This window comes from Mirounga leonina, unplaced genomic scaffold (genome assembly GCF_011800145.1).
Source record: "Mirounga leonina isolate KUSES-001 unplaced genomic scaffold, KU_Mleo_1.0 Mir_165, whole genome shotgun sequence".
Lineage (NCBI taxonomy): Eukaryota > Metazoa > Chordata > Mammalia > Carnivora > Phocidae > Mirounga > Mirounga leonina.
In genome coordinates, this window is record NW_023270415.1 from 39,489,987 (window position 1) to 39,504,671 (window position 14,685).

The 14,685-nt window shown below is 40.1% G+C and overlaps 1 protein-coding gene across 2 annotated transcripts in view; it reads right to left on the bottom strand.

Annotated features, from left to right (window-relative positions):
- The window catches only part of RUNX1T1 (RUNX1 partner transcriptional co-repressor 1), a 141,005-nt gene extending 133,743 nt beyond the window's left edge, over window positions 1-7,262 (bottom strand). Inside the window, exon 1 of one of the 2 annotated variants that reach the window (XM_035011507.1) lies at window positions 6,832-7,262. Coding sequence is in view for 1 of the 2 variants with exons in the window: in XM_035011509.1 (XP_034867400.1) it covers window positions 6,832-6,859 (28 nt within the window). In the remaining variant the exon portion in view is untranslated. The remainder of the gene's footprint in view (window positions 1-6,831) is intronic. The other variant, XM_035011509.1, reaches the window with a different exon arrangement.
- Between the last annotated feature and the right edge of the window lie 7,423 nt (window positions 7,263-14,685).

Sequence of the window (14,685 nt, forward strand, 5' to 3'; positions counted from 1 at the left end):
CAATACTCTGAAATTCCACCCCTCCCCAACCCACATCAACAGAAAATATCTTTCCCTGGGCTTGAAAGTGTCCCAGCAGAAGACTTGTGCTGCCAGCATCACTGTGATAAGAAGGACCACTTGTGATTGGTAGCTACAAGTGACTCTTAGACACCTGCTCCACCTCCAGAAATTGTGTTGGGGGAAGGGGTTCCCTATGTGTACATCTGAGAGTCTATTTTGGAGGTGGGAATTTGAAATTGAGGCAATCAATCTCGGCCTGAGCTGCTTCACAGCTCCTCACCCACCCAGAGCCCGAGAATCAATCAGAAAACAAGCAAGAGCTAATGCTCCCCAGTCAGATCAGAGTTCATCCTCCACCCCATCAGGGTCAGGAGGGAGATACACCTGAGTAGTCCCATGGGAGCCCCTTTTCACTTTTAAATGCACCCATCAGACAATCTGAACATCTGATCAGATCCTTAATGGAGTGCAGATAATGCAGCAAAGAAGGTTATTTTATTGGGAGGAGGGGGAGTATTTGGTTGTGTTGTATTTCAAGGCACTGAAGTTTGGTTAAGAAGCTCTCACTGCAGAATGAAAAGGAAGTTCAGAACGAAGTAGCCAATAAACTGCATAACTCATGACATACACTGTAGCCCCAGCCGCAGTGAAACTTCGGGTTATAACATAGTTGATGCATGGGTCTTGGTAAGGGACAAAATGGTAGAGGAGTGGGAAGCATAAAGCTAGTTAATAGATAAAAAGAAAAGGAAGAGAGTCTCTTAGAGACAAATTTGATTAGAGGCATTGTTTAATCAAGCACCCCCCTCCAAAACACTTAACCAAGAAACAGTTGTATGGGTAGTGGACTCCCCACCCCCAGCCCCAACACCCCATGCTCCCACACCAAGAAGAGAATTCAGAAAAATTTGATAGGTAAGGCGGAGTGAAAATAAGCTGGACCTAGGTGGGGGAAGGGCATGTGTGAAAAATCTTGTCATGCAATGAATGTCAGATAAAAAGGGGTCTGCCACAATCCTCCAGTAATCCAATAATGTGGAAAACCTCGTGGTATCACTGAGACGAGAACAAGGTAATACTTCTCCATAAATCTTCAAAAAGTGACCAGGATCAATAGTAAGAGAGGGGTGCAAGGGTAGGAAGTAAGCCATTTGGCAGGGCACATTACAAAATCAAGTCAACTTTAAATGGGTGAAGATCGGCCATTCTAACGTTTTAAATTTAATAATGGATTTCTGGAGTATCATTTTAGTTCTCATAAAAACTCACCTTTCACCTTTTCTCTAGCTGTTATAGAAAACTGCATTCAGAATAACCAGATGCAATCACACATACCTTCTTCTTTATTACATTTCAGTTCAATCAATTTGGACACAGACTACATGCAAATGCCTGTAAATCCAACACAACTCTAGGAAGTAAAAAATACAACTTACAAATGCTTACTGATTCTTCCATTACATGCTCTTTGGGGGAAAAAAAAATGCTATTTAAAAAAACAAAACAATGCACTACTACTTTCAAACCCAGAAAAGGCTTACATTTTTCTTTTAAAAGCATCCAAACACTAAGGGCATCAAGAAAACTGTGCAAAAGCTAATCTGTCAATGTTCTTATTTTGTAAATGCATAGTATTTCTATTACTACCTTGTTTGTTCATTGACTTTTGGCTCACAGTTCTAGAAAAGATCAACCAATTCTCAAATGGGAAGAATCCATGACTCTCTTCCAAAGCAAACACTTTGCTGCAAAGCTTTCAATTTAAAAAAAAAAAAAAAGCGCAATATAATAATCAAGAAGTATAATCACAGAATAAGTGTACAACAGAAAGTGGTTTCTATAATCACAGCTGTCTTAAAGTCCAAGCTGGAGACTAGAAATCTTAATTTCAACTAGTTCTTTTCTTAATAATAGGTTACCTTCCTATAAAAGCAAGAAGTCCATCTGCCCCAGGCAGATAAGTTTTGAAGCATTAATTCAGATAAAAATCTAGCATTTTCTTTCTTTCTTTGAATATGTGAATTCTAGTGTGCTATAATGTGAGAATTCCAACATATGACCATTATGGCATAATATCTCATTGCTCAGCTTGTCATTATTTCATTTGTAATTCTTATGTTAATTATGTTCATAATTACTATAAACAGATGTGGTAGACATTCATGTGACCTTTTATTGCAGAATGCATTCCTTACTCGTTTTGCTTTAATTTCTCATGGATGTGAAACTGAAATGCAGAAAAAAGAAAAAAGCTTTCTAATTTTCTAATGTTTTATGTGCCTACCTTCTACTTCATCTGCATTTCAAAATATTAGAATATTCTTAACATTTAAGCTGCTTTACAGCACACTTTTCAATTGCACACTGAACCTCACTGCTGCTCACTAAATTGTAGCTATGGATGCCAAACAAAGGCTAGCATCCATGTCTAAGTTGTTTGTCTTTTTTTTTTTAATCTCAAAGGTTAATGCAGTAGAATCGTGCTTCAAAACCAAGTGCCTAATAGCTACACAGCGATTTATTCACTCATAACTCAACCATCACCCTCTTTACATAAAACACATTTACAATAAAATCAGTATGGATTTCATTAGCTGAAAACCTCCTCGAATTTCATTTCTTTGGCCCTAATCTATAATTAGTGTGGACAGACAGGTGCAAACCCTTCTCTTCTACAGATGGCTACTGGAAATGGTGCAAAGTAGCTCCTTCTGTTTAAACAACACAGAGATAACCTGCTCTGTCTTATCACTTACAATTACCTCCATTAAACTGAACTAATGTTTGCTTTAATAAAATGTTCACTGTTCTTTAAACATTATTTAGGAACTCTTATATTAATGGCTGTAAAAAAGTGAAGTTGGAAGGTGTCTCTTTGGGTAATAATAACTTATTCTGGATAAAATGTTCCCACTGATGGATAATACCAGGTTCACAAAGCTGTTCTGGTAGATTTAACATTTGTTCATTATTCTGGGGTCAAATATGACATTTTTAAATAAATAGGGTCAAATATGATATTTTTAAAAGGCACTTCAGTGACAATTTAACAAGTGTGGGGGGAGACATTTTTCCTGAAGTTTAGAAGTATGAAAGGTTTAATTTTTTTTCTTATAGATTTTAACTTGTTAGTATAGAGCTCTTAAAGTCCTAGACTGCTTTCAAAGGACATTTATGTTCACTTCATTTTATGTATTTGTTTAACTTCTGATAGATTATCCTGAAAGTTGTAGGAGTTCATCATCTTTAAGCCACATTTTAAAAATTAACTATGAATGTAAGTGCACTCTGTAAGCACATGGTTAAAAATTACTCCATCCCATAATAAATAACCTCTATAAAGCCAGGGATCACTTCTCCTTGCTTCTGCTATCAATAAAGTCTGTGGATCACTACATGAGGAATAGGTGTTCGTGAAACAAAGAACTTTTAAATGCCCAAACAGGAACAAATAAATAGCTTTTCTCACTGAACTTACATAACTTACAGTAATAGACTCCAGTAAAATGCAACTGACTCGTTTTTTTTTTCACATGCAAATCCTGCAGGTGCCCATTTTTCAGACTGCTTTGCCATGAAGAGCTATGTTGCCTGCATAAAACCTCAATGAAGAAGGCTTTGCATTCAGTGCCTGTCAGCTGATGTTCATATCAAAGAAGTGAGAAACAGGATTTGACAGTGAAGAATGTCCTAAACTGACAACCCCTGGCCAGCATTCCTATTGGAAGCATTTCTTTCTCGTGATCCCTTTTCAGTGTTTAAAAGAAAAAAAAGTGAGGTGGTTTTTTTTTTTTTTGGCTAAGCTGCTATTTTCCAATAAAATAAATGATAATGGCACCTTACATTTGTGTACTTCCTTGCAATTTTGAAGTGCTCTTTTATCTGCAAACACTAAGCCTAACACCCTCAATGGGAGAACTCATCATCAAATACCAGCATCAAGAGCAATATTTCACTTTTCTTCAGGAAGGAAAAATTGTAAAAATATTTAAAAGCTGCGGTCCTATAGCTGCAACACACTATCCTACTCTCTCCCGCAACTTACAACTGAATAGGGCAGTCTGCATTGTACTGCAAGTATAATGCCTCTTCTTAGGCAGGTCCTTGAAGGATCATTTTAAAAAATCAAATCAACAGCAAGTATTAGTGGGTCACAGAGACTAAGTCTACAAAGGAAAATATCATTTCAAAGACTTCTGGTCTGCTTTGAGTTGTCGAAACATTAAGGACAAAATAGACCATTTCCCCCCACTGCTTCTATTAGGTATGGGCTGGACACTGGAGAAGCTACATACTCAAATTCTCCCACTCAATATTTAGCTTTTCAAATAAAGTGCTGTCTAAATGGTTTACAACAAAATTATTAATGCTTAAACAAAGACTTTTAATATAAAGTTCTTCTCTTATAAATCTTAGATAAAGTCAGTATTTAATATGCACCCAGAATGAGCCGGATTCCTGGGTTATTGGGTTGGAATTTTCTCTTTTGAAAGAATAAACCAAAGAAACCTCAGATGTGAAATACAGTACAAGTAAAGCAACGACAGACTTCAACTTCCTCAGCATCCATCCTGGCTGCAAGAAAAGCCTGGGTCAAACTAAGATTCCCTGGGTGAGACTGTCAGACCTCCCTTAAAAAATAACAATCACTAAAAAGAAAGAAAAGAAGAAGAAGAAAAAAAAAGAAATCAGAGAGCCCTACCTATGTGATTTGAAAGGCTCCATAATGTTACTACTAAATTAGACTTTAAGGTAGAATTATGGACTTGCTTCTAGTTGTCCACATCACAGCTGGCATAAACACGCAGGTTGGAGCTATGATGGCTGAAGAAACAATAGTGTTTGTTGACCTCTTCTAAGGAACTGTGTGACAGGAGAAAAGGCACAACAGAAGACTCACATGGTCAAGGCAAAACGCTGCAATAAACTAAAAGGAAGCCCCCAACACTAACAAGCCGTTTATCACAGAGAAGCTGGTCATTTTGTATTCTGGTAAGTGTGGACTCACTGGGCACAGACCCAGTTCCACTCCTGTTCTATGCAAAGGGAGGGGTATGATAATAAAAGCCACTGAGTGCACTTAAAAACCATACAGATGTTTAAAAGGAGACTAGGAGAGAAAAAAAAAAAAAAAAAAAAAAACCTGTAAAACAGATTTCAGTTCACACAGAAGGTAGAAAGAAAATGCTTTGGTCAGCAACCCGACCTTTATCAGGGGATAAATCAATTTGCAGCAGCTGTGGACAGCCTTTTATATACAGGCCCTGGGCAGATTAATTAAGGGAAGCGAAGTTAAAAATTCAAGGGGGCTCAGAGTTACATGAAGCACATGAAGTTGGTCTGAAGTGGCCTCTCCAGCTCTCCTGGTCTTCACTCCCTCGCCCTGGCCTCGGTGACGGGTCTGCAGGACCTCCTCCATGAGGAGTACTAGCCACTCCTTAAAGCGACATTCTGCAGGTTCCCTGAGGAAGCAGCAACCAGGCTGGGGCACGCTGGGATTTGAGGTGCCCAATCTTGGGAGGGGGGAAGCTATGCTCTAAAGATTTCTACCCTACGTTCTGCGAGGAATAAAGAGACCAAGGGCTGCAAAGCTCCCCAGTCGAACCCTGAAAACTGAAAGGCCTAGGGCGGGGGTGGGGGACAGTGTGGATACTATTTTTAGTAACAGCCTTGGTTCACGTCCTACTTCCCGGCATCGTAGTACTCAAAACTTTTCCAAGGGTTGACCGCCCTTACAAAAAAAAAAGTTTCATAAAATGGATTTAAGCGCTCTGGGCCGACACAGCCGTCTTTGCTTAAGGTGTCCTGGCCAGCGCAAGGTCTCCTCGGGGAGAGTGGTTCGGGGGCGCCAACCCACCCAGTCCTTTAAGGTTCGCAGAGAGTGGTGGGCGGCGGGGCCCGGGCGCTTCTCCACCCCTGCCTGGGGGCTTCACCAGACGGGCTTCTAGAAAACGAAAGGAATTCCGCGGACGTGGCTCCCCGTCTGGGCTCTGGCGGGGCAAGAGCTGCCGAGCACAAGGCTCTGCTCCCCGCTCGAGAGCGGTGAGTCGGGGCTGCAAGGGGAACCCCCAAAGAGCAGAGTGGCGGGACCCCGAGCGGAGGTCAAGGCAAGTGCGACGCTGCCCAGCGACCGCCGGCGGTGAAGTCCTGGACCCATCCTGGGTCAGAGACGCCCGGTCAGGAGACTTCGCCCGCCCCAGGGCTTCCTTCTCCGGCACCCCAAACGCCCAGGAGTAATGGGGAAAGTTCGCAGGCGGGAGCAGAGCGCCTAGATGCCGCTAAGAGCACCCGGACCCCAGTCGCAGCCGGGTCTCCAAGTTAACATTCCGCCTCTCCTTCTCCTAGAGCTAAGTTTTCCACCATCGAAACGTGCCTTTCCCTTCCAGTTAAAAAACAAAACAAAACAAAACAACCCACGATGCGGGTTTAGGGCCACCTGCCAAACGCACGGTGGGCACCTTGACCAGTTGTTCTGTCGGAGGATGGAGATGGGAACTACGCACCATCTTCCTGCTCACATACCGCGATGATGGAGAGGAAAGAAAAAAAAATGTATTTGTAAAAGACAGCGCGGGGAATCTAGGAGTGAAAATTGCATCCTTAGCTGACCCGTGAAGTTCAGTGTCATCTCATACTGGAGACACCCGCGATGCTCCTCTCGGCCCTGGTGCGTAGTCCTACCCTAGTTGAGCGACAAGTACAGCCTGCAGCCTCTCGGCCGAATAATCCAAATGAAGATGACGGTCATCAGAATAATAATTAACCGTAATAGCCAGGGGCCCGTCCCCGGCGCCCGCCCGCCGGCCCAGCCCTCCCGCGGGCACTTACACTGCACAGGGCTGGAGAGTCCCACCATCCGCCACGGGCTCCGAGCTGCAAATAAAACTTCCCGTCGTCTCGGCCGGCCCGCGGGGCGAGGGGGCGAGGGCGCGGTGCGCCTTTCCCCGCGAGGCCAGAGTGTCCGCGGCCACTCGCCCACGCGCGCTCACCACGAGGCCGCGGAGTCGCCGGCGGAGCGCCCGCGGCCGCCGGGCGCTGCGCACTGCGAGCTGCGAGCTGCGGTGCAAAAAGCCCGGGGTCGGGGACGCCAACCAAACGCAGCCTCCACGCAGAACCCAAGACTTGCGGAGCTCCGCTCCCCTCCTCCCGCCTCCCTCCCTCCCTCCGCTTTTCTGTTGTTGCTGCTGTGGCAGACAAATGTGATGTGGGGCGCAGGGAATTGCCACTGTCACAGGCGGCGTCTGCGTCTGCCTCGCCCGCCCTCGCTCACTCTCGAGGAAGGCGACGCATTTATCTGCAGGGCGGCCGGGCGTCCGCCGGGGAGCAGGAGCGCCGCGCGCTGTGCGCAGAGAGCGCCCGCACCAGGCCGGCTCCGGCGCGCGCCCGCGCCCGGGGCGCCGCGGCCGCTCGGGAGGGAGGCGGCGGCGCGGCCGCTACCAGGTGCAGGGGGGAGGGCCCGCGGCGGGGCGGGGGGGGAGGTGGAGGTGGGAGACATCTGTGTCGTGCAGGGGTCACAGAGGTCAAGTATATGTTAACAATGGGCAGGCCCGGCTCGCTAGGGCGCGCGGGCGGGCGGCCTCCCTCCCAGCCTCGCCCTCTCCCGTGCAGGCTGGACGTGGGGCTGGCTCCCTAATGATGCCTTCCCGGGCCGCCTGCTCTCCGGCGGCCCGAGTGCCCTGCAGTAACCCAAGACGACCACTTTCCCCGGCCATCTGGAGCGCTCCTGGCTGCCCTGCCTGTGTCTCATCACTGGCTGGAGAGACAGCTCTGCTAGAAATCAAGCCACTCTCAGATCTCCTCTCTAATCCCCTTCTGTTAGCTGATTTCCAGACTGACTATTTGCTTTCGCATTAGATAATAGCCTTAGAGAAAACAATTATCATTTTCTTTTTTTTCTCTTTGTTTTTCTACTTCTCCCATAGTATACCGTTTAGAAGGGCCTCTTTCTAGCTCACATTTTCGTTGGATGTGTCCCGCTCCCCCCCCCAGACATTAGTATCAATACTTTGGGGGGAGGGGGAAGAGTCCCAGAGGAAAAGATAGGGTGAAAGAATTTCAGATATTTCCAGAGTAAATAAATAATCTCTCAGTGAACAGGGCTGACAATTTGTTTGTACAGAGCAAAAAAGGACTTGAATAATAATGAAAATATTAATATGTAGGTCAAATATGATCAGATAATGGCTTGCAATAAGTAAAATGAAATCTTTTAAAATTATTATGGAATGGTGCCACTACTGCAAATGTTATTATATTTAATGCAACAATTTGAAATCCTACCCTAAACCATGTTCTTTTCCCAACTGGCCTAAATCGATGCAAATTGTCCTATGTGCATGTTTCTAAATCTCATCTTTACAAAGGAAACAAGTGTTTAAGATAGAGGCAGAGTCGGCCTGATGCAGTGGGAACTGGTGAGACATTCCTGGATTTTATTCTTTAAAGTGGTGCCTCAAACGTGTCATAGTGAGTAATATCCCTTCCCCCATCCTTTTAAACCCAGCTGGAGCTTCCAATTCTGAAGTCTTTTTAGACTCTACTAATTTTTAGCAATTCATTTCCAGAAAACACTCATTGTACATTCTGCCCTCTCCTTGGGACATTTGACTAATGAATTATAATGGATTAATGAATTGTAATGTTAAGTCTTGGTATTTGATATTATGATGCTGTTAATTTGAATCTCAAATTTTATCAAGTCGTACATTCTATAGTAACTTCTGTATTACAGCTTTTTGTGTGTGCTTCTTGCAAATCTTAACACCGTTAATAATCTTAAGATATAAAATGTATAGACACTACTGTATAATGCCTTTGTGTAGGAAATTATATCAAAACTTACTTATCTTTTCTTTAAAGAGGCCAAAATATTGTGATATTTTATTATCCTCTTATTTGTATTATTATTTCTTCTGCCCCCCAAATTGAAAATGAATGATGGAACTATACATTTATCCTTACTTAAAATTAATAAAATGACATCTGAATCAGGAATGGTTCCTGTGAAATAGTGCTACTTCTAGAATCATTTTAAAATTTAGAATTAGAGTAAATCAACAAGTTTTAGGATGTAAAAAGGGGAGAAATAAAATATATATATCATGCCATGTTTTACTTCTCCCTATAAATTGGCCATTGTAGGTGTGAAATTATAATAGAAATGTTAAACTTCAAAACGAATGGACAGTAAGTTGCAGAGAATCAAAATGGAGTTTTACATTTCCAGGCTATATTCATAACACCGGGGCATATATTCAAATTATATTTTATAAGATTCTACAAATCTTACAGGATCTTCCTTTATGCCAGGCATACTTCTGGAAAAATAATAATCATTGTTCTAGCTATATTAATGTTTTCTACTCAATTTGGCTTTACAGCAGGTAGAATATATCATTAAATCTGAGATTTTTTTTTTTTAATTCTGATAACAGCAGCTGAAGAACATACATCTTTGAGCTGATGTAGAATGACTGAGTATATTCCTTAATCCCACTTTCTACTCCCTTTACAAGCCTGTGTTCTACAAAACATAGAACATACTTTTCTGGAGGGTTTATCCTTGTGTTATCTCCAAATTCCTTTGTTTGGAGCAAATAAGTAACTATAAGGGACCAACTGAAGCATGACGTGATTCTTGAATTGCAAAATCTAGGAAAATAAAAGATATTAAATGAAAAGGAAGGAGTTCATTGATACTGGTGATGGGAGAGTGTGAATTACCTGAAAACAGTAGGTCCACAAAATATTTGCTTACTCTAGTCTTGGGGTAAGGGATACACATGACATAATATCCATAACACAAGAAACTGTTAATTGATACATTTTTTTTAAACCAACCTAAGGAAATAGGGATCAGTAGTAAGTCTTCCTCTCTGCCACTCATAAGACAGATCAAGTTTCTGTACTTTCAAGACTGTTTAATTTGCTACCCCTCCCAAAATCATAAAAACAAATTTTAAAAAAGAGATTGTTTAGAAAAACAGGCACCCTAATGAAACCATTAAATTGAAAAATAAAATACACAATAATTGTGTTAAACTGTAAAAAAGTCCTTACCAGCAATTTTCTTTTTCTCACACTTTAGAAGACTTTTTCTCACATCATTAAATTTTCATTATTGTAAAGGTACTGAGTTCTTTCAATTTACAGATTTTTTTTTTCAGTAATGTTACCTAAGGATGCTTTTGGTTTTCCCTTAAGCCAATCCTAAAAAAAAAAGCTGAGTGCTTTCAATACATATTTCAGATGAGTGATTATTGCCTTCTTTAGAGATGTGTGACTCACCTCTCAAAAAAAAAAGTCCTATGCAAAATGTTAACAAGTACTTAATTAGCACTTTTAAAATTTTTGCTTATAGATCTTAAAGTTTAAATGATTCCCAAGCTGTGATATTCTGTGGCTTAAAAAAGTCCTCCTGTTTGCGTGGGTTGATGAAAATCCTTAATTGCCATGTTGCTTATTTCTAACAAAAAAAAAATATCTATTCTTATATTTGTGAAAAAAATAGAGTATGATAAACATAAAGAATGGCAAGCAATAACTACGCTTCATAAATTTAGAACTTAACCACTATTTGCCGTATCTCTCCTTTTACCTGTGTCATTTTATGTAGTTTACTTTTTGAGCTTTGCATGGACAAGTTTTATTCCAAATCTTTGCAATTTTGTTATTTAAATTGTTTAAGGTTTCAGTTTAGGACACAGACAACAAATAAGACAATACATTTCAGAGATCTTTTTATTTTATTTTTTGTAGTTAAGCCACATATTCTTAGTACACAGTGTACAGTATAAATACGTTACCTCTTAGGAGACTTTTAACCTAAGATAATAAACAGATTTTTGTAATGGAAAATTTATAAGTTAAACCAAAAATGGCTCTCATATCCTTCCCTGCAAATAAGCTGATCGTTTGGTATGATTTAGCTACAAGCCTGCAGACAATGAGTTTGATTTAGATTTATAATGCCTATGTATTCAGATAGTCATGTGTGTTTTTCTCTAGTGCTTTAAAACCAGTCTGCACCCAAAAAAGCCAAAGTTGCAGAATTTCAGTTACTTATTTAATTTGCCAAAAGAAATTTTTTCTTTTAACTTTGGGAAGTTTTACAAAATAATTCAAATCAGTATTTTTTTAATGAGTCTTACTCTTTAAATATTTAAATATTTGTATTTGTTAGACTTTGACACACTAAACTGCAGGAATACATTTACTACATATGAAACATACACATGTATATGTGCCATACATATATGTGTTTTTACATGCATAGCTATCTGTAATCTAATATTTATCTCATGTGACGTTTTATAACTAATCCATGAAAAGTAATTATGCCAAATACAAATCTTATTCACATACTTCTAATTTGAATTGAATATTTCCCACCTCCATTTTTGAAGATTGATTTTTAAAACACCTCAAGCCAGAATAAAATCATATATCACCTCTCCCCTATTGAAATTCTATATTCTCAGTTTTTTATGGAATATGTCCAGAGAAGTTATATTTTCTTATTGCTGTATTTTTTTAATTGGTAGTTACTCTGTAGTTCTCAATTAGGTGCATATTACTGTGATGTAACTGCACAATGGCAGGAGTCTTTTTTTTTTGTTCACTGAACAGTGCTTGGCACATACTAGGTGCTCAGTAAATATTTGTTGAATGAATGGGTAAGATTTAAAAGCTCCATCACTTAGGTGTCTTATCTACATGATTCAAAACACCACCAACTTGACTCCTTTTTTACCCAATCATTCAGAAACCTAAGAGTTTAACGTTAGCAATATTTCACATGGAGAAAATGTGGGCGGCCAAAGAAAAAGACCTTCTGTGTTGTTTTATATGTGCATGTCAATGCTTCTTGAAATAATGGCAAATTTGATGTGAAAAATATATATTCTGATGTGTTTTAAGCTGTTTATAAAATTCGTTTTGATTCTACAGTACACCACAAATGTTTCTGAAATTTCAGTTTACTTTCTACAATAAGCTAGAAATTTTTAAAAATACTACAGAAAGGAATTTGAAGCTGGGGAATCTTAGAGATAAGTGAGTCTTTCCTTCTCACCTTCTACAGTAGTTCAACTATGTCTTCTTTGGTACACACATCAATATGCAGTAAAAATTCACAAGCTGGCTCATTTGGGGCATGTGCTCACACTTTCATTTAATTATTGTATCATTGATAATGTCTATAATCCAGATTGTTACACGGTGTTTATATTTAGTAAAGAGTCATTTTTCTTTGGATATTTATGCCTTACTTATGCAGGATCAGTGTATCTATATCCACATTAAATCTATCCTTTAAAAGATGCATATGTTACAGTGTTTTAATCATCTTATTTTTCCTAATCCTTTAAAAATATCAACTTACTCCATAGAACACTCCAGTCTGATGAATCCCATATCACCTCATGAGACTATTTTCATGCAGGATCACTACATCACTGTAGTGCATTCACCTCTAGGGAGAAAAACGGCAGCCAACTGGCTCATAGCACAGCAGTGAGAAGAGAAGAAATTTTTGGCCAACAAATCTGTAGCAAATGTAAACTGCTGTTAATCATGTTTGGCATGAAGTTGTTTTGAAAAGTTCTTACTTTTTTCTAAACAGGGCTGGCCACCAACTGAGAGACCCCAGAATCTCAGTGGAAGACACTAGAAAGGGGTCTCCATTGTCTGGGACCACTGAGAAATCTCCTTCCTAAATTCCCCCCAGATTTTATCTGTGCCTTTGAGGAAATTTTTTGATTCATGTAGCTTTTACGTTAGGCACCTGTAAAACCACAGGATCGGGTGATGTCAACAGCCCTGTTTGCCCTATATGCCTTGCAATTTGGTCCAATTTTCTTGAAGGGGAAAAAAGATTATGAGATAGGAACTTTTTGTTTGTATCAATTTGTCACCTGTTCTGGGGAGAAAAGTCACTTCTAGACTGACATTTGCCTTAAATCTTCAAATTTCTATTTTTGAATAAATATTCCTTATTTAATATTTTTACAACAAAAGTATGTATGTATATACAATTATTTGCAGTCTTAATATATCTCCAATACATTGGAAACTATATATCCTTTCAAATAGAGAAGAGCAAATATATATTTTTTAGACCAATGCATGTCAAACTTTAATATACTAAGTATCTGGGGGATTGTGTTCAATTGAAGAATCTGGGTCAGTGGGTCCAGGCTGAAGCCTCAGATTCTGCATCTCTAATAAGCTGCCAGATAATGCCAATGATGCTGGCCCAAACGGTCAGGAGCAAGGCTTTAGAGATTACTAGATGCACTGAGCACATCATACCTCACCAACCTCCTTTGACACATGGAGCTCCACTTTTACTGTTTGCACAAAAGCCAACAGCATTCATGTGCTCACAGAATATATGGAACATCATCCAGGACTCTGAATTCATAACAGGAGAAAAGCACACTCATATATGAAGAGGCTCCTAACATCCACACCTGCTGTTCAGGTACCTGCAATCAACCACAGAGGCCCATTATCAGATAGTAATATAATAAGAAGTCACAAAACTGTTCATCTAAACAAAACTGGAAGCTCTTCAAAATTTGAGCCATTCAGTGGATAATATGGTTAGGCCACTTGTGACTCTTCCCTAAGGGGTCAGTGATAGCCATCCCTTGCCTAGGACTGCATTTGCCTAGTGCAATGTGTAACTGAGAAAGGGTACTATAAACTAATGAATTCAAGTTATGCAATTTATTACAACTTCCTCATGCAGAGCCATGAGCCATTTCGATCCTTCTTTCCTTTGCAGTGGTAAGCAGAGGGTCTTCACTCAGCCCTTGTTGCCTCGGCTCACCCACTTTTTTTTTTTTAAAGATTTTATTTATTTACTTTAGAGAGAGAGGCTGGGAGAGAGAGCAAGGGGAGGAGCAGAGGGAGGAGATAATCTCCAGCAAACTCTGCACTGAGCATGGAGCCCTACACGGGACTAGATTCCAGAGATCATGATCTAAGCCAAAACCAAGAGTAGGTTGCTTAACCTACTGAGCCACCCAGGCGCCCCTCAGCTCACCCACTTATAAAAGTAGTTTACTTCATCCTATTGATGTGTTATGGCAATTATGCCATAGTGCACTGGTTTAACTGAAAGGTCCCTAATGCTTTCAAAGCTTAATGACATTTGAAGACTAATAAAAACAGAAATTTATGTATTTTTCATAAATGCAATCATATAGACATTTTCATTTTAAAGCTTTCCATTTGGGTCTTACAGGAGGAGACTTGAACACTGAAAGGAAGGCTAGGCCAGGTTTATTTCTTGTAATTCATTCTGAGCCTTTTGAGCTGAAGGAGCATCCACTAAAAGCTCTTGAAACGAACAAAACAAAACATACTTTTGTGCTACAAGTCTCTTTTGTTTTCACCTCATTGGGTACCGTAATGGCGAACAATTTATATTTACTCTACCAGAATGCCACTTCTTCAGTTTTCAACAACAACAACAACAACAACAAAACCCAAAGTATGGTAACCAGGAACTCTTAGTAGCAATTATTTGCTGCAATCAGAATGAATCCATACTTTTCCCACCTTTTGCTACCGTTTCTAATATTGGAGGAGGATTTATATTTTTTTCTGAACAATAGATTTTAATTAAGAAGACTTATTAAAGACAGTTTTCATTCCTGTGATTACATTTCCAGT